Source organism: Eucyclogobius newberryi, unplaced genomic scaffold (assembly GCF_026437365.1).
Source record: "Eucyclogobius newberryi isolate DKJ021-1_F unplaced genomic scaffold, fEucNew1.0.hap1 SCAF_12, whole genome shotgun sequence".
NCBI classification, from domain to species: domain Eukaryota; kingdom Metazoa; phylum Chordata; class Actinopteri; order Gobiiformes; family Gobiidae; genus Eucyclogobius; species Eucyclogobius newberryi.
This window is the reverse complement of record NW_027315746.1, coordinates 32,999,655-33,024,156: the sequence shown is the minus strand read 5'-3', so window position 1 is coordinate 33,024,156 and position 24,502 is coordinate 32,999,655. Positions and strand designations below refer to the sequence as shown.

Genomic DNA, 24,502 nt, shown 5'->3' with positions numbered 1-24,502 from the left:
TTTCCGACCCTCCGATCTCCCTTCATCTGGACTGGGCAGAAGAATGAAGCGATACATGAGCATAAGTAACAAACATAGTAGCATAATCAATATACTTCATTCCCCCTGTTGATATCTGAAGGAGATCACAATCAGAACCCATATATAATCAAATAATTCACATAAAATCACTGGTGAGAAAACCGTGCATCAATATAAACATGTCTACTACAGAACTGCAAAACTTTCCCATTGTTCGGCTCACCAGACAACTCTGAAAAATAAAGCACAGCGCAGCACACTAGACAAAGGGAAAGGTTAGAGTAGATAACATTCCTCTTCCTCCGGGAGGACAGCATCTTCCTTTGGCACCAACATATCAACATATACTGACCTCCTCCTGCCTGAGCCACAAAGCCGCCGATCGTTCGTTCCACCAGGCGGGTAAGACACCGTGAAGGTCTTGATACAGGGTATGCAGCCATAGCCACACAAGACCAGGATGGCCAGGAAAACGGCGAGGGAGAGTATCACAGACGACATTAACCCTTTCCATTGTCATGGAATCAGACATACACCGATGCTATTCCGTAACACATCGAGAACACAATTCAACTTAGAAAATGAAACGACACAGAAATATGAGACATTTGTATGGCAAGCTTGGGAGAAAACGCCTGGACTGATCACGCAGGCTGTGGTACGCAGCCTGCGTGATCCTCCTGCGTCTCACCCCGTTTTTTCCCATGCTGGTTGGTTTTGTTAGATATTCTGGAATAGGCGGGTCACATTTCTCATTGGTCAGCTTCACATCAAGGCACTTGTTTTACAGCTGGTATTTTTCCTAGAGATCAAGCCTTGGGTAAACATTACCCAAACTCCTCTGGGCTGTCACCCCCCTAGGGTAAACATCCTTTGGCCCATCTTTACGACCCCTTCACAAATGCAGTTTGTCACACACCCGTTATTCTCTTAGACTAATGATGCAGATAAAATATCACTATTATGCAGATAAAATACATCACAGAAATATAATCATATATTCACATTTTATCACATCCATTTACCAAAATAATTCATCCATGAATCCCAAATGGATGTGTCTACCCCCGAATGCTTTTTCATCTTTCTATTTAGTGTGCGTAATCCGTCAACAACCTGGGTCAAACGGCCCCCTTCGCGTGTGTTATTCGGTATAAAAGTACAACATTGCTCCTCCCCTATCATGGCGCAAATCCCGCCTTTCTCTGCCAAGAGCATGTCCAAGGCTATACGATTCTGGAAGGCCATCAGAGAGGTAGCGGCTAGCTGCTCGTGTACAGCAGTGAATCCTTCCTGGGAAAAATTACCCAGTCTCTGAACATTATAATGGATGTAATTAATTCTATCAACGTTTTTATTTATAGTACACCACGGGCAAAAGAATGATTCAAATCCTGCGGCCACTTGATTACTTATTTTATACTCGTCTGGCACACCCCGTGGGACTCCTATGGCATCGACATAGGTTGGGTCAGCTTCACTCAGCCAGGGAGTGGATTTCCCTACCGATCTCATGGGACGCAGTGGGTTCTCTGCCATCCGGACAGGAGAATCAGCCCACTGCAAAATGTCGTTAGCTGTCATGGGAAACACGTCTGCCTGCACAATGAGAGATACTAGGGCACAAGGACCTTCATTCTTGCCGTCTAATGCATGGTGAAGCACTTTGCCTCCGCACCACCAATAGAGATCTGCGCGCGTCAGTAGAACGATATCTCTATGTAAGCTATACATTAGCGCGCAGGTCCCTTCCGGGACGTGGCCAAATTTATTTCCACCTCCGGATTTATTAATACTTCCCCTGCCCAGTAAACTCCTAACCGTGGTACAGAGGCTGAGCAGGCATAGTACTCGTTGCAACACGATTTTATTTGGTTACATGAAACGGAATGCAGGACATGCGGATCAGCGGTGGCAGACACGCGCCCGCCGAAAAAACATCGAAAAACAGACCCAAAAACAACAAGACACTTCCGGCTACCCACAATGCCACCCTCTCTCTTCAAGGGGCCAGCCAGGTAGGTAACAATGTATTTCCGGGAGACTACGCACCACACAGAGAACTGCTGCCTCTCACTGGTGATAGTCCGTTATGACGCTCTGTACACCTGCTGATGCAAAGAGGGGACAAGCAAAGTCTTCACTGACACAGATTTAAACCCCAGATCAAAGAAGTAGGACAAAAGTGATCTCCTCTGAACTGCAAACCTGTTACACTCCATTAAAACATGGGGGACAGTTTCTTCTTTTCCACAGGTTTCACATTGGCCATTATGATGTTTTCCAGTCAAGAAGAGGTCCGATGCTAAGCCCCAGTCACAGTCTCGTTATCAGGCCAGGTAGTTTATGAATATTCACCTTCAAAAAACAAGGAATTCTTTCAATAGCTTCTACTGTCTTTTATAGTAGGTTTAATTTCTAGGTATCAAGCACACCTTGTACTTTTTTCAATTCAACCCTATTTAGATAATAATAATACAATTTAATAGCTTCTAAATCAGGTAAACTAGAAAGTCAAATCTAAGTTTTTTTTTTTAGTACTTTTTGTCTCCAGGTATCATACACACTTTTTAATTTTTCAAATTAACCCTTTATAGGTTTTTAATGAATATTCATCTTTAAAAATCTAGGAAGGCGGCAACCCCCGAACCCGGTGGTGGACGCCGGAAGTACGGGATGGCGTAAGGGATAAGGTTTCTTCTGCTTATGGGACTCCTAAGGCCGTTGACAGGTATCGGCAGGCCAAGCACACCGCTTGTGTCACAGAGGCAAAAACCCGGGGCGCTCCCAGGGAAATTCACTGTCACTGTTGTTTGGTCACAGTCTCAATAATCGTGATCAATCATTAAATCGTGATATTTAATCAAAACGGTAAAATTTGACATCCCTGCTCTAAAACAAATAATTGTTTGAATAATCGTGATTACAGTTATGGTTTTAATAACTGTGATTGTCATATTTTTTTCATTAATTGAGCCTTAACGTTACTTTTCACTTGCAGATTTAATAGTGAGACAAACAAAAATCACACCTTTAGCAAAATGGAGAAAGAAATGTGACTATTTTTTGTGTTAAAAGTCAGTCTGCTTTTAATAAGACAAACTCAACTCAAACTGAAATCGTCAGTGTTGAAAGAAAAGCGTTCAATCATCTGTCACGTGGCCCGGCTCGGAAAGTGTTATAATAATGGGCTCTGGCAACATCCAGACAGTTTTCTTCCTTATACGCTGCAAAACGGAAGCGCTGGGCTGAACGTCTGCTCAGGCGCGTTACATGAGAGACACGCAACTTTGTAACACACAATCAAGACGCCAAACCGTTCTATTCAAACAGGCCTGCGAGACTCATCGACACCACATTCAACAGTCCCTAGTTCAAAGGGCACGTTACAGGTTTTTATTTGGTGTGTCTGTATCTGTTGTACATATGAACCATAGTTTTACACCGATCGAGCGGCTATATGCAAGGAAAAGTACAAACAAATCTATAGTAAATGACAGGAAGTGACATCACATTAGGGTCCAGCCAGAGTAGATGTATAATTTACACAAAACAACTGTTTTTCACCCTATAAATGTTAATTCAACAAAATAAAGTAGCGCTCATATATTTCTATTTGTCGAATCAAAAAGTGGTTGCTGGGTAATTCACTAGTGTGACGTCATAAATTACAAACAGGAAGTAAAACTATAAACCTAAACCTCTACGGCCAAAACCGTGCAGTAGACACGATTAAAGCGGGCAAAACTATTTAGTATCTTTATGAGAAGACTAAGGCAAAAATAGTGACAAAAATCTTTATCTAATTCCTGATAACGATAATCAGACAATATTATTTCAATACAACAGAAATGTGTTTAAATGTGTTAGTTGAGGTTTGAACTTTTTACCATCAACAATAAACTTAATATTCAAATTCAGCCCAACTTAAAAACAACATTGATTTTATATATTTTGCTAACAGAACATGTATTTAACCCAAAGTGGAACGACAACACCACAAGATCACAGGAGTTCACACTATTGCAAATATTTTTTTTTTATTTTTATAGAAAACGACCAGTGTATTTACATGAAAAACGACAGAATGAACCCATAATTCACTCCCAAATCTCACAGTATCTCACTTGTTTATTCTTTTCTGTTGTTGTGAATATTAATCCTTCAAAAGAACCCAAAATGAATTTGACAAAGACACCATTGATCGATTGTTCGACTAAAGGTCTACAGCACAACTCAACAGGACACATTTTGACTTTTTTTTTAATACGCTCTGATTTTGAATACAGCCCAAAATGGGTTTGAATATTGAGCAAATGGTTCATGGTTTTGAACCGTCATCATATTTGCAGTGGTTTTCAAAGCAAAGAGTTCAGTTGGATTTAACCAATTATTCAAAATATTACCTCATGACCATAGGTGAGGGAATGTAGATTGACCGGTAAATTGAGAGCTTTGCCTTTCGACTCAGCTCCTTCTTCACCACAACAGACCGCTGCACCGATCCAACTGTCAATCTAACGTTCCCTCTTCCCTCACTCGTGAACAAGACCCCGAGATACTTGAACTCCTCCACTTGGGGCAAGGACTCCCCACCCACCTGGAAAGGGCAAGACACCTTTTTCCGGTTGAGAACCATGGCCTCGGATTTGGAGCTGATTCTCATCCCAGCCGCTTCACACTCGGCTCAAACCGTCCCAGTGCATGTTGCAGGTCCGGGTTTGATGGAGCCATCAGGACAACATCGTCTGCAAACAGCAGAGATGAAATCCTGTGGTCCCCAAACCCTCCGACCCCTGACTGCGCCTAGAAATTCTGTCCATAAAAACAAAAAACAGAACCTGTGACAAAGGGATGCCCTGGCATCCAACACGCACTGGGAACAGGTCTGACTTACTCCAATGTACACAGCTCCTGCTCCAGTCATACAGGGACCGGACAGCCCTGAGCAAAGGGCCCCGGACCCCGTAGCCCCAGAGCACCCCCCAAAGGACACCCCGAAGGACACGGTTGAAAGCCTTCTCCAGATCCACAAAGCACATGTGGACTGGTTGGGCAAACTCCCATAAACCCTCGAGCACCCGATGGAGAGTCTAGAGCTGGTCCAGTGTTCCACGACCGGGACAAAAACCACTCTGCTCCTCCTGAATCTGAGGTTCGACTATCAGTCGTATTCTCCTCTTCAGTACCCTGGAACAGACCTTACTGAGGAGTGTGATCCCTTTGTAGTTGGAACACACCCTCCGGTCCCCTTTCTTGAACGGAGGGATGACCACTCCGGTCTGCCAGTCCAGAGACACTTAGATGTGTCAGCCAAGACAGTCCTACAACATCCAGAAAAATTTTAGGTACTCAGGGCAGATCTCATCCACCCCAAGAGCCCTGCCACCAAGGAGTCTGCCAACAACCTCAATGACTTCAGCTTGGGCGATGGACGAGTCAGCCTCAGAGTCTTCAGTCTGCTTCCTCTTCGGAATATGTGATAGTGGGATTACGGAGGTTCTCAATGTATTCCTTCCACCGTCCTGACAACATCCCCAGTTGAGGTCAGCAGGTCTCCACCCGCACCGTAAACGGTGTTGGTGAAGCACTGCTTCCCACTTCTGAGGCGACGGACGGTTTTCCAGAATTTCTTTGGGGGCAACCAGTAGTCCTCCTCCATGATCTCCCCAAACTCCTCTCGGCGACAGCACAAGCTGCGGCTCGTCTGGTCAGCCGATACCTGTCAAAGGCCTCAGGAGTCCTACAAGCCAAAGAGGCCTGATAGGCCTACTTCTTCAGCCTGACAACATCCCTTCCGGTGTCCACCACCGGGTTCGGGCGTTGCCGTACCTGCAGGCACCTGAGACCTTGCGACCACAGCTCTGAGCAGCCGCATCGACGATGGAGGTCACGAAAATGGTCCACTCTGACTCAATGTCCCCAGCCTCCCCCAAGAAATGGGAGAAGCTGTTCCGAAGGTGTGAGTTGAAGACCCTACTGACAGAGGGCTCCGCAAGACGTTCTCAACAGACCCTCACAATGCGCTTGTGTCTGCACAGCTTCCTCCTCCGCCAGCGGATCCAACTCACCACCAGGTGGTGATCAGTTGACAGCTCTGCTCCTCTCTTCACCCGAGTGTCCAAGATACGTGGCCGGAGGTCAGATGACACGACAACGAAGCCGATAATTGATCTCCAGCCTAGGGTGTCCTCATACTTCCCAAATTATTTACCATCCCAGGGGGGAGATAACACATTAAAAAATGGGAGATTGCCCCCCTATGCGGGAGATTTCAAATTTTAACAGAATTAACCGAAAATAACACTAATGAGGCGAGCCACATGACTCATCGGATGCATATTCGTCCCACTTTACGCTTCATAGTATATTTCTATATTAAACAAGCATGTGGTGTAGAACCGGTATTTATTTTCATCAGTCAATTTATCCTTATTGGCGCCGCTATCTTTGTTAACGCTCATGTCGTTCACTATCATGGTGTAGATTTCGGATTAAATTTGACCTGCGTTGAATTCTGGGATGGAAACGCTCAGCATCGTAATCTCAACAAACATGGCGGCGCCCGTGTCCCCCGTATGCTCCCCCCCCCCGCTCGCCTTTGCTACCAAAGTAAAGGCTAGTAGAAAAGGTCAATTTTTATTTTTTTAAATAAATATCTCCAAGAGAGTTGGGAAGTATGCGTCCTGGTGCCACGTGCACTGATGGACACCCTTGTGCTTGAACATGGTGTTTGTTATGGACAATATTCTCTGGGGCTAGGATTTTAGGTAGTTATTGTTCAGATTTAAATTTAAAAAGGGCAAAATCTGAAGCTTGTTCAGCAAAACATTAATACCTACCGAGTCTCGTTTTCTGAAAAGGGAGCACTTTATCCATTGACTGACAACTATAACTCTAAAAAAAAAAGATCAATAAAAAGTCTATAAACCAGAATGATTTTGTGTAGTTTAATAAACAAAAATATCAAAGCAAGTAATTACACATTAATTACACCAGCTATGTCTGGGATCAACGTGAAAAGTAAGTTTTGATTAATTCTAAAATAATCTGGATGAAACCTCAATTTAATGCCACTCTGCAAGTTTCAGCCACTCTCAGGTCTCATGTGTCCAAGAGAAGGCCCAGATGTGGATCAAGGCCTCCTCAGAGATCTTTGGGTCCTTAGAGCCGTCTGTGGCGCTGGTCTTTGCTCAGAGTTTAGCGTTCGAAGATTTGACATTCTGAGCACAGTGCTGAGACGTGGGAGACAATGGAAGCCCCTCCCACACATCATTAGCAGGTCATGAGGAAGTACATTAAATATGACATAAACACATTTCTAACACAGTTCTTAAGGCAAACTAAACTAAAGCATGATTTATTTACAAGTTTAGATCACACAGTAAACGTTAAGTCAGTTTAAATGTGAAATACAGTCATTAAGGACTTCATCCTGAGAAAGTTTCCATCCAGCAGAACAAGAGGATTTGTTACAGTGGACGATTCCACTTCTCCACAGGGGTCAGGTCCTTGGACCCATTTGGTGTCCTCTGTGTTCTTTATCAGAGGTGTTGACCCAAAGGGGGGGAGGGGGGTGTGGTGAAGACAGTGTTGTTGGTCAATGGGGGGATGGGGAACATTCTTCCACCCATCCAACATTTTGCTTTGCTTTCTGCAACAGTGTCTTAATTATGAAAAGGTAATGTCTCTTAAAGGTCTCTATGGACACATATGTCCTACAGAGGCCATTTTGTTCAGAAAGAGCTCTTTGAATAGAAATTTAACGTTAAACATACCGGTCGCATACAATAGTGTCTTGAAGCCATGGGGCGGGAAAAGCCCTGTCCATTCTGACGCTAATCAGGTACTCAGTGATGAGGGAGCTAACATCAGCTAACAAAAGGGTTTTGATAGCCCTTTACAGTTAGGATACAAAGGAGAGTAATCTCAAGTGAAATTGTAAACACCCTTCATAGAGTAGAGTAAATATTTGCATTCTCAGACTACATCCACATATTGAGAATGACTCTTGAAGGAGTTGGGAAAAAAAAACAGTGTCCAGATGATGAGCTCATTTATGGTAAAACATGAACATTAGCAGGCGTTTGATATGAAAACACATGCATCTGATAAAAGCCTTAGGCCTAAGGCTTTTCAACAGTGTGGACTCTCATGTGTTTTATTAAGCTGCCTGAGTGGAAAAATGCCTTCTGACAAACATCACAGCTGTAAGGTTTCTCTCCAGTGTGGACTCTCATGTGTGATGTTAAGTTGCCTGACTGGAAAAATGCCTTCTGACAAACATCACAGCTGTAAGGTTTCTCTCCAGTGTGGATTCTCATGTGTGATGTTAAGTTGCTTGAGCTTGAAAATGCCTTCTCACAAACATCACAGCTGTAAGGTTTTTCTCCAGTGTGGATTCTCATGTGTGTTATTAAGCTGCTTGACTGGGAAAATGCCGTCTCACAAACATCACAGCTGTAAGGTTTCTCTCCAGTGTGGATTCTGGTGTGACTTTTGAGAGCGCTTGCTGTAGAAAAACTGTTTCCACACTGGTCACACTCATTTAGTGTTATTCCTGTGTGGGTTGTGTAGTGATTCGAGAGCTCAGGTGATGTTCTAAAAGCCTTTTCACACTGGTCACACTTAAAAGGTTTCTCTCCAGTGTGGACTCTCATGTGTTTTTTTAAGCAGCTTGAGCTTGAAAATGCCTTCTCACAAACATCACAGCTGTAAGGTTTTTCTCCAGTGTGGACTCTCATGTGTGATGTTAAGTGACTTGAGCTTGAAAATGCCTTCTCACAAAAATCACAGCTGTAAGGTTTATCTCCAGTGTGGACTCTCATGTGTTTTATTAAGCTGCTTGAGCTTGAAAATGTCTTCTGACAAACATTACAGCTGTAAGGTTTCTCTCCAGTGTGGACTCTCATGTGTTTTATTAAGCTGCTTGAGCTTGAAAATGTCTTCTGACAAACATCACAGCTGTAAGATTTCTCTCCAGTGTGGATTCTCATGTGTGATGTTAAGCTGCTTGAGCATGAAAATGCCGTCTCACAAACATCACAACTGTAAGGTTTCTCTCCAGTGTGGATTCTCATGTGTGATGTTAAGCTGCTTGAGCATGAAAATGTCTTCTGACAAACATCACAACTGTAAGGTTTCTCTCCAGTGTGGATTCTCATGTGTGATGTTAAGCTGCTTGACTGGGAAAATGCCGTCTCACAAACATCACAACTGTAAGGTTTTTCTCCAGTGTGGACTCTCATGTGTGATGTTAAGTGGCTTGAGCATGAAAATGCCTTCTCACAAACATCACAGCTGTAAGGTTTATCTCCAGTGTGGACTCTCATGTGTTTTATTAAGCTGCACAAGTATGAAAATGCCGTCTCACAAACATCACAGCTGTAAGGTTTTTCTCCAGTGTGGACTCTCATGTGTGATGTTAAGTTGCTTGAGCTTGAAAATGTCTTCTGACAAACATCACAGCTGTAAGGTTTCTCTCCAGTGTGGAATCTCATGTGTTTTTTTAAGTAGCTTGAGCTTGAAAATGTCTTCTGACAAACATCACAGCTGTAAGGTTTCTCTCCAGTGTGGATTCTCATGTGTTTTTTTAAGTAGCTTGAGCTTGAAAATGTCTTCTGACAAACATCACAGCTGTAAGGTTTCTCTCCAGTGTGGATTCTCATGTGTTTTTTTAAGTAGCTTGAGCTTGAAAATGTCTTCTCACAAACATAACAGCTGTAAGGTTTCTCTCCAGTGTGGACTTTCATGTGTGATATTAAGCTGCTTGACCGGCAAAATGCCGTCTCACAAACATCACAGTTGTAAGATTTCTCTCCAGTGTGGATACTAGTGTGTATTTTGAGAGCTCTTGCTGTAGGAAAACTGTTTCCACACTGGTCACACTCGTATGGTTTTTCTCCTGTGTGAGTTCTGTAGTGTTTCTTGAGCGCAGAAGAACAGCTCCATGTCTTTCCACACTGGTCAAAGGGTGAACCCCATTCTTCTGATGGACTTTTAGATCTGCCATGAACACAGAAAAAGAAGATGTTAAGTAATAATAGGGTTAAATAAATAACTTATACTTTTGTCAATTCCTTATCACCATTGAGAGTGGTGTTGTAATGGAAAAAAATAAGTCATTTTCACAAGCTTCAGTGAGTTATGAAACGAACAGAACTTTACTGTTTCTATAAGAATGTGGACAGTATAACAGGCTCTGGCTTTGGGTGAGGACCGACAGCATCAAACAAGTCTAGCCAGAGCTCTGTCATTCAAACATGTTTACATTCAACATTTAATGAATGTAACACATTGATTTAATTTAACAATTAAATGTGTTTGTGTGAATGAGGGTAAAGTGGGAGAGTCATGTTTGATCCTTTGTATTTCACATTCTGAGTACTTTTTTTTCCAGAGTTTTTTTTTGGACTGTAGGCTTTGACAGGACAGTGCAGTGGGAAATGGGAATGAGACTGGGGAACGACATGCAGCAAACAGGTGAAAGCCGGACTCAAACTCATGAGGCCGCAGCCCGCCCCACACGGCAGGCGTCTCTCAATGCTCGGGGTTTGAGAGACTCGACTAAAACCAAAGCACATCGTTTTCTTCTTCAAGAGACACACACCAAAAACACTGATGAAAAATGTTGGGGAGACAAAATATATTTTAGTTATGGAACAAATTGGTCAGCAGGAGTCGCAATGCTTCTACACAACATTCCTGGGAAGGTAATTGGCTCTAAAAATGGCAGTTTGGGTCACTTGACTGGGCAACAGTTCACACCTGAGAGAACTTCATAAGAAGAAAAAAATGTGTGTTTCCGGTAACTCGACCTGGATTTCAAAATAATGAAAACCAGACCTTAAACATTTTATTGCATATTTACTGGCCGTATGTTTCGAGAATGTCAAATTGTGAGAGCAAACTCAAAAGCTGCTGGGAAAAAAACATTTGTGGGCATCGTAAGCTATGAAAATCACCACACATTTGATTAGTTTTGTTTTACCCACGGGCGCATCCATGTATGCGCCCGTGGGATTTAATCATATAACCATTACATGAGCAAACATATTTCACAAACGTGGTGTGAGTACAGCGCCAGATCAACTCGGGGAACTTGCAGCTGTTCACAGCAGCTACAAAAAAGTGTGGTTTGTTGCCGTGAGCAAACCAGCAAGAACTCGTCACAGAGCGGTGTTGTGTTGCCTGTGATAGCAAGTGTGAACACAATGATTGGGAACATTTGTGGAATTATATATATATATATAAAATAATAATAATAATAATAATAATAATAATAATAATAATAATAATAATAATAATAATAATAATAATAATAGAAATCCTGCGCACTGTCTTACTTGCAAATAAAAATGTATTGGTAAAGAGACAACGTTTCGGCAACTGGGCCTTCAAAAAATAGTGATTAATACTATTTTTGACGTATGTGTAATTCATCATGAGGTGTCACTATTTGTCTATCGTTTATCGTTTGGGGTTAAAGGTGCCATAACATGCTTTTTTTCACGTTTCGTAGTCTAGTGTAGTCTAGTGTATAATTGGTAATAATAATTGGTAATAATAAGGGTTGTGCAACAGCCTTAACAGAATAGTTAAGAAATATCACCCAGACCTTGGACCCCCTCACCAACCCGGAAATGCAAACGGCTTGGTTTGATATTCGCCCCCAACCTTGCGAAGAGCGATCTGGCTCCCCCGCCCAACCCGTGACGTAGTCTCAGAGAGCGTGTGTGCCCCGCCCACCCGTGACGTAGCCCCACAGCTGTCTGCTCCGCGCTGCGCAGCTCCGCGCGAATGAGTGAGAATCTATCCATCTATCTATCTATCTATCTATCTATCTATCTATCTATCTATAGAGATAGAGATGGATAAAAAAAGTCTTATGTCCATCGCGCTCTTATTTCCTGGTTTTTCGTATCGGATAGAACTTCTCTCCGTTTATTTTCCCGGTTGCTGCATCAAGTGCCACATAAACCTTCACCATTGTGATAAGAGTAAAGAGTGCGATATCATTAATGACGTTTTGGGCCTCTTTGAGCCGTGTTTCCTCGTAAATCGAAGCAGAAAAACTCCGGAATGAGCTTGAAGGGAGACAGCAGCGCGGAGCCGGGGGGAAGGGGGCGGGAGGCGGCAGGCGGGGGGTGAGGGGGGCTAATGACGCGTGCTTGCCCTTATGACGCGGTCTTGCCCCACCGCCCGTCAGTTTGGAGATTTGTGGAAAGGAGATAGTCTGTAATATAGCTAAACACTGCGGGAATCAATCAAAAAAACACTCTGGACAAATATGAAGCACAAATAGCAATGTAAGAAGGTTAAAAGCTCTGAAAAGTCGATTTTGCATGTTATGGGACCTTTAACATCTGTGATTGGCCACTCCTATTTTTTAGGCCACTCCTATTTAAACCTCTGTCCCATCCTCAGTTACCCATTTGCCTGACGAAGGCCCAGTTGCCGAAACGTTGCCTCTTTACCAATACATTTTTATCCGCAAGTAAGACAGTGTGCGGGATTTCTTTCCCTAGTACAGTAACTTTTTTTTTTAAATGCACAAATGCAGGTTGTCGCAGTTTTTATTTTATTTTTTAACACTTTAACAGTGCACCTTTTTTGAGGTAGCTTGAATAAGAAACAATAGTGCAGAATTTGAATTAAATAAAAAAGCAGCTCAACTTAAAATCCCCAGAAGCATGTAAACAAATAAACAAAGTGTATTAAAATTGCAACAGTGTCATAAAGTAAGGCCATAATGTGCTTTTCAGAACTGCACTCTTAATACTCTTGGGCTTAAATAATAAAACGTATGTTTTTCTTGATGAAATCCATCTGTTGTCGAGTCGAGAGTAGGCCAGGGGCCAGTGTTTGAAGCGACCTACACTCATCCTCGCAGTAGCCACGGTGTCTATCACGCCGTGTTGGGAAAGCAAGTTCTGTACGCAGAGATGGCCAGAATGTGCGACGCAGCGCACACTCCGCACTCCCGTCTCACACATAGCTTTCTTCATATTAGCAGCGCTTGTCACGCAAAATTACACCGACCCGTTGCTTGTCGATGCCCCAGTTATTGAGCATTTTTTCCTTAATCTGTTAAGATGCTCTCTGCTGTGTGGTGTCCGCGAAATTCCCTGGACATGCAGATGATTGATCCATGATGCAAGTTAACTGCCGTAAAGTGTGGGCAGTAAAATGTCATGATCCATTCATGTGTTATACGGAGGAGAGAGACTAATAATAAGCTTGAAATGTATAACGCTGATCAAACTAGTAAGAGTAAAATGTATATCCGATCACTGATCGGGATGCAACATCCGATCAGAAAATAATAAACAATGCTTTAGGTTACATCTGTCATGGAAGAGCAAATCCATGGATGTACGCGTTGCACTAAACAAAGACTGCAGCACAACAGAGGAAGTGAGGGCTTATTACTGATGTCATCAATGCAGTTAAGTTGATGAATCATTTACAAGATTTATTCATTTACAGGAACACGAAAGACCCCCGAGGAGACTTCTCTGTCTTTGAAGAAGAAGGATCTGTCCAAGTGCATCGAGAGTGGACTGTCCATTCAGTGTGTCACATGCACTTATACTGAGACGATACATAGCTTCAGATGACGTCACAACATCCGGGTCACTGCCCCCTCACAAAACCTTGATACCGAGTAAGCTAACTGTCATTCTGATCAATCTCAAAAAGTTGCTCAGTTTTGGGATGTTCAAATCACTGATGCTCCAAATGCTCTGCGTAACCACGTGACACGCGGTAGTTATGGTGTTGTTTCCCCCTCGCAAACTGACTGCCCCCGTTACTAGGTCAAGTGACCCGGATGACGACGTCAGCGTGAAGCTATGTATTGTTGCTGGGACAACGGTAAAAACGTGTATATCTTTCATAAAAAGCAATAAACATGTAAAATAATAGTAGAAACACACTCTCAGTAATTCACTTCACATCCAGCCAAACCGATAAAAAGAGTTCACTTCATTAGTGTTGTTGTTTTACGTTTGTAGCGTTAGCCGACTAGCGTTAGCCGACTAGCGTTAGCCGACTAGCGTTAGCCGACTAGCTAACGTCACAAACAAGTTAAAACTATGGCCTAAACACCGGATATAAGTGAAGGAAACACATTCCTTTACAAATATAATGTCATTCTTCACTTACCTTCGGCTATGTTGAGTTGGAGTCGTTGTAGGTCGCGGGTTTAAGCAGCGAGTCCAGCAGCATGGCAGGCACTAGATCATACACGCCTAACTCACGGAAGTACTTCTTCTTCTTCTTCTAGTATTGTTTATTGGCGGTTGGCACGCAACTAAAGGTGCCACCACCATTACCGCCACCGGCCGGTATGGAGTGTGGGTTGGGAAGGCCCCAACAGTCCTTAAATCCTCCCCATTGATCCTGTTGACTTAAGGTACATAAGGAGTACCTTTACTATAACCTCTTGTGAGATGTTCAGCAATCATTCCTTGATACTAAATCTAATCCCATGTTCACATACTCTCTCTCACAATTTGTCTTTGCTGTTGATATTTCGGGCAATGAATAATGACATGCTCCACTGTCTCTTGGACTCTGCAGTGCTCGCACTCCCCTGTTCAATGTTTCCCTATTATTCTGAGGGTGTCATTCAGCCCTGTGTGTCCCAACCTCAGACACGTCAGAACGTCCTCCTCTCTGCGGCTCTTACTGCTCTACTCTCTTGTTCTCCCCTCTGCTCTCGTTTGTATAATATAGAAAAACCGGCCTTTGAGGCAAGATAAGATAAGATATGCCTTTAATGTCCACACATGGGGAAATGTGGGTGTTACAACACAGTAGATACAGGGGGAAAGGACAGATAACTTATAGGAAGTTAAAAAAAACACTCTTAATAGAAGAACTCTTATAAACAAAAACTCTTATTAACAAAACCTTGTAAACAGGTCCTCTCATATCTTAATAGGGAATGGAGGGCAGAAAAATAAAAATAAAGATAAAATAATAATAATAATAATAATAAATATAGCCGCAAGCGGCAATGATCGGCCCTCGCTACGCCGCCGCCACGCCGCAAGAGGAGGGGGCGCTAACGCGCCCCAATTGTCCTTTTATTACGCCTACTGCTGAATCTGTGACGCTGTCACATCTTCTCCCCTTTGTTTTACCATCAAAAAGCTATTTTATTTTGAATTCTTGGCAAAATGTGCGGCTTTGCCGCACAGACACCGTGACTCTTTGAATAAAAATGTGGATAACTTTTGATGGTCCACCCCTGAAGATGAGTCTCGCCAAATTTCAGGTTAATAGGGCTGACGCCCTAAGAGGAGTTTGTGAAAGTCTAAAGTGTAAACATGTTCTGGCGATTTCCCCATTGGAATAACATGGAAGGTTTCGGTCATCGTTACGGCAACGCCATAACAATTATGACATGGGTCTCATTGACTTTTTTGATGGGGATGCTAAAATTGAGTTGTGTGTCAAATTTCATATAATTTCGCAAAACTAAACATTTAACCTCCATATAAAATCTGTAGGGGGCGCTGTGGCGCCAAATTAATTAATTTCACTTCAAGTAGGTTTAGGGCAAAGAGTTTAACAACTGATTCTAATTTGACGCAATTCGGACTTTATCTGCGCAAACGGCAGAAATGTAAAATTTGGGAGATTTCTGAAATTCTTGCTACAGTTTGCGGCTTCGCCGCACAGAGACCGTGACAGGTATCAATGTAATTTGGATAACTTTTGATGTCCCACTCCTCAGTAGCATTTTCACCAAATTTCAGCTTTTTAGGGCCAACGCCCTGGAAGGAGTTCGTAAAAGTACGACGTTTGGAAAAACTCCGAAGTCATGTTTAGCCATTTTTGAAGCAATATGGCCGACTTTTGGTTGGGCGGACGGCGTTGCCGTAATAATATTTTTTACTTCTCTTGTCACCATCTACCTCTGCGCCAAATTTCATGATTCTACGATCAGATTTTTTTTGGGTCATTTCCCATCTCTCAATGCATTTTTGGTACATTTGGGGGCGCTGACGCGCCAATTTTTTTATTTTAGAAAAGGGAAATAGCCATAATGTAGAGAGGCACGATTTTTAGAGGTGTGCAAATTTTTGTGACTTTTCGTCAATGTTCACTGGGTGAAAAATAGGGGGGTTGGTCCCGAGAATAAGAAGAAGAAGAAGAAGAAGAAGAATATTCCGATGAGAAAACAATGTTTCCCATTTTTCAAATATCATAAACTATACATTTTCGGAAAGCGCTCGCGCTTTCCTACCTCATGGTGTGGGTCCCTGGTCACTGACGGGTACTTTCGACTTTGTGTTTTTGGCCCTCTATACAGTAATAATGTTCAATTTTTGCATTACATGCTTATATGCACGGAACATGCAAGAGATGGGGAACGTATTCGTGAGCTACTTAGCGCAAATGAGTGCTTTATATGTAAAGTGCTCGTTTAGTGCGAACTTTTGCACGGGCTTCGCCCGTTTACAACGGTAATGTTCCATTTTCCTACAACTAATTAGTATGCACGGGGCGTGCATGAGTGGAGGAGTGCGTTAGTGAGTGTTTGGAAGTGGGCGAGCGCTTCGCGCTCGATTTCGTGCGCACTATGTGCGCACTTTCGCAGCCGTGCTTTGCACGGCCTTACGAGACTAATAGGCCTCTCGCCAGCTTGTGGCGCTCGGGCCTAATAATAATAATAATAATAGAAATAAAAGTAGCAGGCATAAGACAAATAATACTAATAATAATGGTAAAGTAAACACTCTTATTTACATCAGTTGTATGCACATGAATGAAATTAATTGCGTGTGAGTATGACAGTAATTGCACATGAATATGACAGTATTGCACATGGTTAAATCAGTATTGCACATGTTCAGGGCTAGCAGTGTTTGTTATACAGTCTGACAGCAGCAGGAAGGAAAGACCTGTGAAACCTCTCCCTCACACAGCGAGGTTGGATCAGTCTCTCTGAAGCTGCTCTCCAGAGCGGACAGAGTGTCCTGCAGGGGGCGACACTCATGGTCCAGCATAGATGTGAATCTAGTCAGGACCCTTGTCCAGCTTCTTCCTCTCCCTCTCTGTGATGCTGCTGCTCCAGCAGGCCACACCTACAGGAGCTGATGCCACCACAGAGTCAGAGAAGGTCTTCAGGAGTGGCCCTGTCACTCCAAAAGACCTGAGTCTCATGAGGTAGAGCCGACTCTGGCTCTTCCTGTACAGTGCGTCTGTGTTATGAGTCCAGTTCAGTTTGTGGTTCAGATGAACACCCAGGTCCTTGTATGAGTCACTCTCTCAATGTCCCGTCCCTGGATGTTCACTGGTGAGGGGGCAGTGGGGTGGCCTCTGTGGAAGTCCACCACCATCTCCTTGGTCTTCCCCGCGTTGATGAGGAGGTGGTTCCGCTGACACCAGCATTAAATCTAGTTCCACTCCCGTCATTCAAACATACAAGACCCTTCATATCCATTAAATCCTCTATCACCAACTCATTCTCATCATTATGCCCACAACGTACTATGAGCATTAAAATCACCACAACATGTAGATTTGCCCTCAAGATGAACCATAAAATCCTGCAGACCCTCCAGTGTTAAACGCTTAAGATGAGATAAGAAATTCCTTTTTTGTCCACACATGGGGAAATTTTGTTGTTGCAACGCAGGTAGATTCAGAGGAAAAGGATAGATAACTTATAGGAAGTTTAAAAAGCACTCTTAATAGAAGAACTCTCCCCCACACTTCTATCACAATGAATTATAATTCTTTCCCTTTACTTAAAACTCTATACTGATCCCATTCCTGATAAATATTGCACATCCTCCACCATTTCCTCCTTGCCTATCCCTTCGAACACACTCGTACCCTCTAATAACAAAATCTAATGTTGGCTTTAGCCAGGTTTCTTGAACACAAATGACATCCGGTTTCACCTTACTATCTTGTACATATCCTTTAAATTCCTGTCCATTTGCAATGAGACTCCTGGCATTCCACTGCAGTATAATCAGGTCTTCTCACTTGTTTCTCCTCCTGCCTTACTGTTCCCCTCTAACCTTTTGTTCATTAGCTCCCAAGAGATACCTTTAGCACCCAAGAATTTCTCCGCCCCCTCTACTATCATCTTAGCTTTGTCTGGTTTACGTTTGACTTGTTCAGAGCAATTTATCACATAAGACAAAAATACTACCAAGTCATCAACAACAAGTACTATACTTGTTCCTCCTCTTTTTGGAACAACACTGGTGTCAGCAGTGTTTCCTCGTTTCTGTATTTGGACCTTCGTTGCAGCTTCTGCATACGAGATGTTATTCAACATTTTTACCTTTTCAATTTGTACAGCTTTCTTTCTTACCTCACATCCACCAAACGTCGCAGTGTGCTGTCCCCCACAATTACAGCACTTAATCTGAGCATTTTCCTCACATTCTTCAATCTTATGTTCACCTCCACATTTTAAACATTTCTGCTTCCCTCTATACACCGCTGCTATGTGGCCATAAAGCTGACACTTGTAGCACCGGAGTGGAGGAGGGACATATTCTCTTACCAGGAAATTCAAACAGCCGACCTTCACTCTCTCAGGAAGCACATCTTTAAATTCCAATAAAACCGACATGCTCTGAATTCTTTGGCCATCACTCCATCTCATCAATCTCTTAACAGAATCCACCCCTGCACCCAAACTGTTTTTAAACTTATCCAGATCTTCATCCAGGGGGATTCCTGTGACTACTCCACGTGCTCCTTTCCTTTCTCCAACAACCTTAAACTCACTTACAGCCATCTTTCCAATGCTACTAATCTGCATTGCTGAGTTTTTCTGCGCCTCCGAATCACACACAATCAGTAGATTACCATCTCTCAACACTGGCAAATGCTACATCCCCCAATATCTTCTTTATCTCCCTTGACAGCGCCAAGATTCCAATTTTTCCTAACTCACTCTCAGTTTTAAATTGAAGGATTACTTTAGGATTATTCTGCTCTCTCACTACTCTTTTCCGACCCTCCGATCTCCCTTCATCTGGACTGGGCAGAAGAATGAAGCGATACATGAGCATAAGTAACAAACATAGTAGCATAATCAATATACTTCATTCCCCCTGTTGATATCTGAAGGAGATCACAATCAGAACCCATATATAATCAAATAATTCACATAGAATCACTGGTGAGAAAACCGTGCATCAATATAAACATGTCTACTACAGAACTGCAAAACTTTCCCATTGTTCGGCTCACCAGACAACTCTGAAAAATAAAGCACAGCGCAGCACACTAGACAAAGGGAAAGGTTAGAGTAGATAACATTCCTCTTCCTCCGGGAGGACAGCATCTTCCTTTGGCACCAACATATCAACATATACTGACCTCCTCCTGCCTGAGCCACAAAGCCGTCGATCGTTCGTTCCACCAGGTGGGTAAGACACCATGAGGGTCTTGATACAGGGTATGCAGCCATAGCCACACAAGACCAGGATGGCCAGGAAAACGGCGAGGGAGAGTATCACAGACAACATTAACCCTTTCCATTTACCAAAATAATTCATCCATGAATCCCACATGGATGTGTCTACCCCCGAATGCTTTTTCATCTTTCTATTTAGTGTGCGTAATCCGTCAACAACCTGGGTCAAACGGCCCCCTTCGCGTGTGTTATTCGGTATAAAAGTACAACATTGCACCTCCCGTATCATGGCGCAAATCCCGCCTTTCTCTGCCAAGAGCATGTCCAAGGCTATACGATTCTGGAAGGCCATCAGAGAGGTAGCGGCTAGCTGCTCGTGTACAGCAGTGAACCCTTCCTGGGAAAAATTACCCAGTTTCTGAATATTATAATGGATGTAATTCATTCTATCAACGTTTTTATTTATAGTACACCACGGGCAAAAGAATGATTCAAATCCTGCGGCCACTTGATTACTGATTTTATACTCGTCTGGTACACCCCGTGGGACTCCTATGGCATCGACGTAGGTTGGGTCAGCTTCACTCAGCCAGGGAGTGGATTTCCCTACCGATCTCATGGGACGCAGTGGGTTCTCTGCCATCCGGACAGGAGAATCAGCCCACTGCAAAATGTCGTTAGCTGTCATGGGAAACACGACTGCCTGCACAATGAGAGATACTAGGGCACAAGGACCTTCATTCTTGCCGTCTAATGCATGGTGAAGCACTTTGCCTCCGCACCACCAATAGAGATCTGCGCGCGTCAGTAGAACGATATCTCTATGTAAGCTATACATTAGCGCGCAGGTCCCTTCCGGGACGTAGCCAAATTTATTTCCACCTCCGGATTTATTAATACTTCCCCTGCACAGTAAACTCCTAACCGTGGTACAGAGGCTGAGCAGGCATAGTACTCGTTGCAACACGATTTTATTTGGTTACATGAAGCGGAATGCAGGACATACGGATCAGCGGTGGCAGACACGCGCGCGACGAAAAAACATCGAAAAACAGACCCAAAAACAACAAGACACTTCCGGCTACCCACAATGCCACCCTCTCTCTTCAAGGGGCCAGCCAGGCAGGTAACAATGTATTTCCGGCAGACTACGCACCACACAGAGCACTGCTGCCTCTCACTGGTGATAGTCCGTTATGACGCTCTGTACACCTGCTGATGCAAAGAGGGGACAAGCAAAGTCTTCACTGACACAGATTTAAACCCCAGATCAAAGAAGTGGGACAAAAGTGATCTCCTCTGAACTGCAAACCTGTTACACTCCATTAAAACATGGGGGACAGTTTCTTCTTTTCCACAGGTTTCACATTGGCCATTGTGATTTTTTCCAGTCAAGAAGAGGTCCGATGCTAAGCCCCAGTCACAGTCTCGTTATCAGGACAGGTAGTTTATGAATATTCACCTTCAAAAAACAAGGAATTCTTTCAATAGATTCTATAGTCTTTTATAGTAGGTTTAATTTCTAGGTATCAAGCACACCTTGTACTTTTTTCAATTCAACCCTAATTAGATAATAATAATAAAATGTAATAGCTTCTAAATCAGGTAAACTAGAAAGTCAAATCTAAGGTTTTTTTTAGTACTTTTTGTCTCCAGGTATCATACACACTTTTTACTTTTTCAAATTAACCTTTTATAGGTTTTTAATGAATATTCATCTTTAAAAATCTAGGAAGGCGGCAACCCCCGAACCCGGTGGTGGACGCCGGAAGTACGGGATGGCGTAAGGGATAAGGTTTCTTCTGCTTATGGGACTCCTAAGGCCGTTGACAGGTATCGGCAGGCCAAGCACACCGCTTGTGTCACAGAGGCAAAAACCCGGGGCGCTCCCAGGGAAATTCACTGTCACTGTTGTTTGGTCACAGTCTCAATAATCGTGATCAATCATTAAATCGTGATATTTAATCAAAACGGTAAAATTTGACATCCCTGCTCTAAAACAAATAATTGTTTGAATAATCGTGATTACAGTTATGGTTTTAATAACTGTGATTGTCATATTTTTTTCATTAATTGAGCCTTAACGTTACTTTTCACTTGCAGATTTAATATTGAGACAAACAAAAATCACACCTTTAGCAAAATGGAGAAAGAAATGTGACTATTTTTTGTGTTAAAAGTCAGTCTGCTTTTAATAAGACAAACTCAACTCAAACTGAAATCGTCAGTGTTGAAAGAAAAGCGTTCAATCATCTGTCACGTGGCCCGGCTCGGAAAGTGTTAGAATAATGGGCTCTGGCAACATCCAGACAGTTTTCTTCCTTATACGCTGCAAAACGGAAGCGCTGGGCTGAACGTCTGCTCAGGCGCGTTACATGAGAGACACGCAACTTTGTAACACACAATCAAGACGCCAAACCGTTCTATTCAAACAGGCCTGCGAGACTCATCGACACCACATTCAACAGTCCCTAGTTCAAAGGGCACGTTACAGGTTTTTATTTGGTGTGTCTGTATCTGTTGTACATATGAACCATAGTTTTACACCGATCGAGCGACTATATGCAAGGAAAAGTACAAACAAATCTATAGTAAATGACAGGAAGTGACATCACATTAGGGTCCAGCCAGAGTAGATGTATAATTTACACAAAACAACTGTTTTTCACCCTATAAATGTTAATTCAACAAAATAAAGGAGCGCTCATATATTTCTATTTGTCGAATCAAAAAGTGGTTGCTGGGTAATTCACTAGTGTGATGTCATAAATTACAAACAGGAAGTAAAACTATAAACCTAAACCTCTACGGCCAAAACCGTGCAGTAGACACGATTAAAGCGGGCAAAACTATTTAGTATCTTTATGATAAGACTAAGGCAAAAATAGTGACAAAAATCTTTATCTAATTCCTGATAACGATAATCAGACAATATTATTTCAATACAACAGAAATGTGTTTAAATGTGTTAGTTGAGGTTTGAACTTTTTACCATCAACAATAAACTTAATATTCAAATTCAGCCCATCTTAAAAACAACATTGATTTTATATATTTTGCTAACAGAACATGTATTTAACCCAAAGTGGAACGACAACACCACAAGATCACAGGAGTTCACACTATTGCAAATATTTTTTTTTTATTTTTATAGAAAACGACCAGTGTATTTACATGAAAAACAACAGAATGAACCCATAATTCACTCCCAAATCTCACAGTATCTCACTTGTTTATTCTTTTCTGTTGTTGTGAATATTAATCCTTCAAAAGAACCCAAAATGAATTTGACAAAGACACCATTGATCGATTGTTCGACTAAAGGTCTACAGCACAACTCAACAGGACACATTTTGACTTTTTTTTTAATACGCTCTGATTTTGAATACAGCCCAAAATGGGTTTGAATATTGAGCAAATGGTTCATGGTTTTGAACCGTCATCATATTTGCAGTGGTTTTCAAAGCAAAGAGTTCAGTTGGATTTAACCAATTATTCAAAATATTACCTCATGACCATAGGTGAGGGAATGTAGATTGACCGGTAAATTGAGAGCTTTGCCTTTCGACTCAGCTCCTTCTTCACCACAACAGACCGCTGCACCGATCCAACTGTCAATCTAACGTTCCCTCTTCCCTCACTCGTGAACAAGACCCCGAGATACTTGAACTCCTCCACTTGGGGCAAGGACTCCCCACCCACCTGGAAAGGGCAAGACACCTTTTTCCGGTTGAGAACCATGGCCTCGGATTTGGAGCTGATTCTCATCCCAGACGCTTCACACTCGGCTCAAACCGTCCCAGTGCATGTTGCAGGTCCGGGTTTGATGGAGCCATCAGGACAACATCGTCTGCAAACAGCAGAGATGAAATCCTGTGGTCCTCAAACCGAACACCCTCCGACCCCTGACCACAGCCTCCGACCCCTGACTGCGCCTAGAAATTCTGTCCATAAAAACAAAAAACAGAACCTGTGACAAAGGGATGCCCTGGCATCCAACACGCACTGGGAACAGGTCTGACTTACTCCAATGTACACAGCTCCTGCTCCAGTCATACAGGGACCGGACAGCCCTGAGCAAAGGGCCCCGGACCCCGTAGCCCCAGAGCACCCCCCAAAGGACACCCCGAGGGACACGGTTGAAAGCCTTCTCCAGATCCACAAAGCACATGTGGACTGGTTGGGCAAACTCCCATAAACCCTCGACCACCCGATGGAGAGTCTAGAGCTGGTCCAGTGTTCCACGACCGGGACAAAAAACACTCTGCTCCTCCTGAATCTGAGGTTCGACTATCAGTCGTATTCTCCTCTTCAGTACCCTGGAACAGACCTTACTGAGGAGTGTGATCCCTTTGTAGTTGGAACACACCCTCCGGTCCCCTTTCTTGAACGGAGGGATGACCACTCCGGTCTGCCAGTCCAGAGACACTTAGATGTGTCAGCCAAGACAGTCCTACAACATCCAGAAAAATTTTAGGTACTCAGGGCAGATCTCATCCACCCCAGGAGCCCTGCCACCAAGGAGTCTGCCAACAACCTCAATGACTTCAGCTTGGGCGATGGACGAGTCAGCCTCAGAGTCTTCAGTCTGCTTCCTCTTCGGAATATGTGATAGTGGGATTACGGAGGTTCTCAATGTATTCCTTCCACCGTCCTGACAACATCCCCAGTTGAGGTCAGCAGGTCTCCACCCGCACCGTAAACGGTGTTGGTGAGGCGACGGACGGTTTTCCAGAATTTCTTTGGGGGCAACCAGTAGTCCTCCTCCATGATCTCCCCAAACTCCTCTCAGCGACAGCACAAGCTGCGGCTCGTCTGGTCAGCCGATACCTGTCAAAGGCCTCAGGAGTCCTACAAGCCAAAGAGGCCTGATAGGCCTACTTCTTCAGCCTGACAACATCCCTTCCGGTGTCCACCACCGGGTTCGGGCGTTGCCGTACCTGCAGGCACCTGAGACCTTGCGACCACAGCTCTGAGCAGCCGCATCGACGATGGAGGTCACGAAAATGGTCCACTCTGACTCAATGTCCCCAGCCTCCCCCAAGAAATGGGAGAAGCTGTTCCGAAGGTGTGAGTTGAAGA

The 24,502-nt window shown here is 43.4% G+C and overlaps 1 protein-coding gene across 1 annotated transcript; it reads right to left on the bottom strand.

The window, feature by feature from the left end:
- Positions 1 to 8,147: 8,147 nt before the first annotated feature.
- LOC140355870 (uncharacterized) lies at positions 8,148 to 24,406 on the bottom strand. The gene is made up of 7 exons (XM_072440510.1): positions 24,361 to 24,406; positions 23,790 to 23,848; positions 19,929 to 20,123; positions 19,698 to 19,817; positions 18,560 to 18,838; positions 11,087 to 11,211; positions 8,148 to 10,026 (listed from the first exon to the last, which is right to left on the bottom strand). The coding sequence occupies exons 1-7, from the start codon at positions 24,404 to 24,406 to the stop codon at positions 8,148 to 8,150; spliced, it is 2,703 nt and encodes a 900-aa protein (XP_072296611.1).
- Between the last annotated feature and the right edge of the window lie 96 nt (positions 24,407 to 24,502).

Bases quoted from the DNA above. Each gene is read 5' to 3' on its own strand.
- LOC140355870 (XM_072440510.1), bottom strand. From the start codon at position 24,406: ATGCGGCTGCTCAGAGCTGTGGTCGCAAGGTCTCAGGTGCCTGCAG. The intron at 23,849-24,360 runs GTACGGCAACGC...GACACATCTAAG, and splicing joins AAGGTCTCAGGTGCCTGCAG to TGTCTCTGGACTGGCAGACC. The intron at 10,027-11,086 runs GTTTGTGAAATA...TGTTCATGGCAG, and splicing joins TGGCGCTGTACTCACACCAC to ATCTAAAAGTCCATCAGAAG.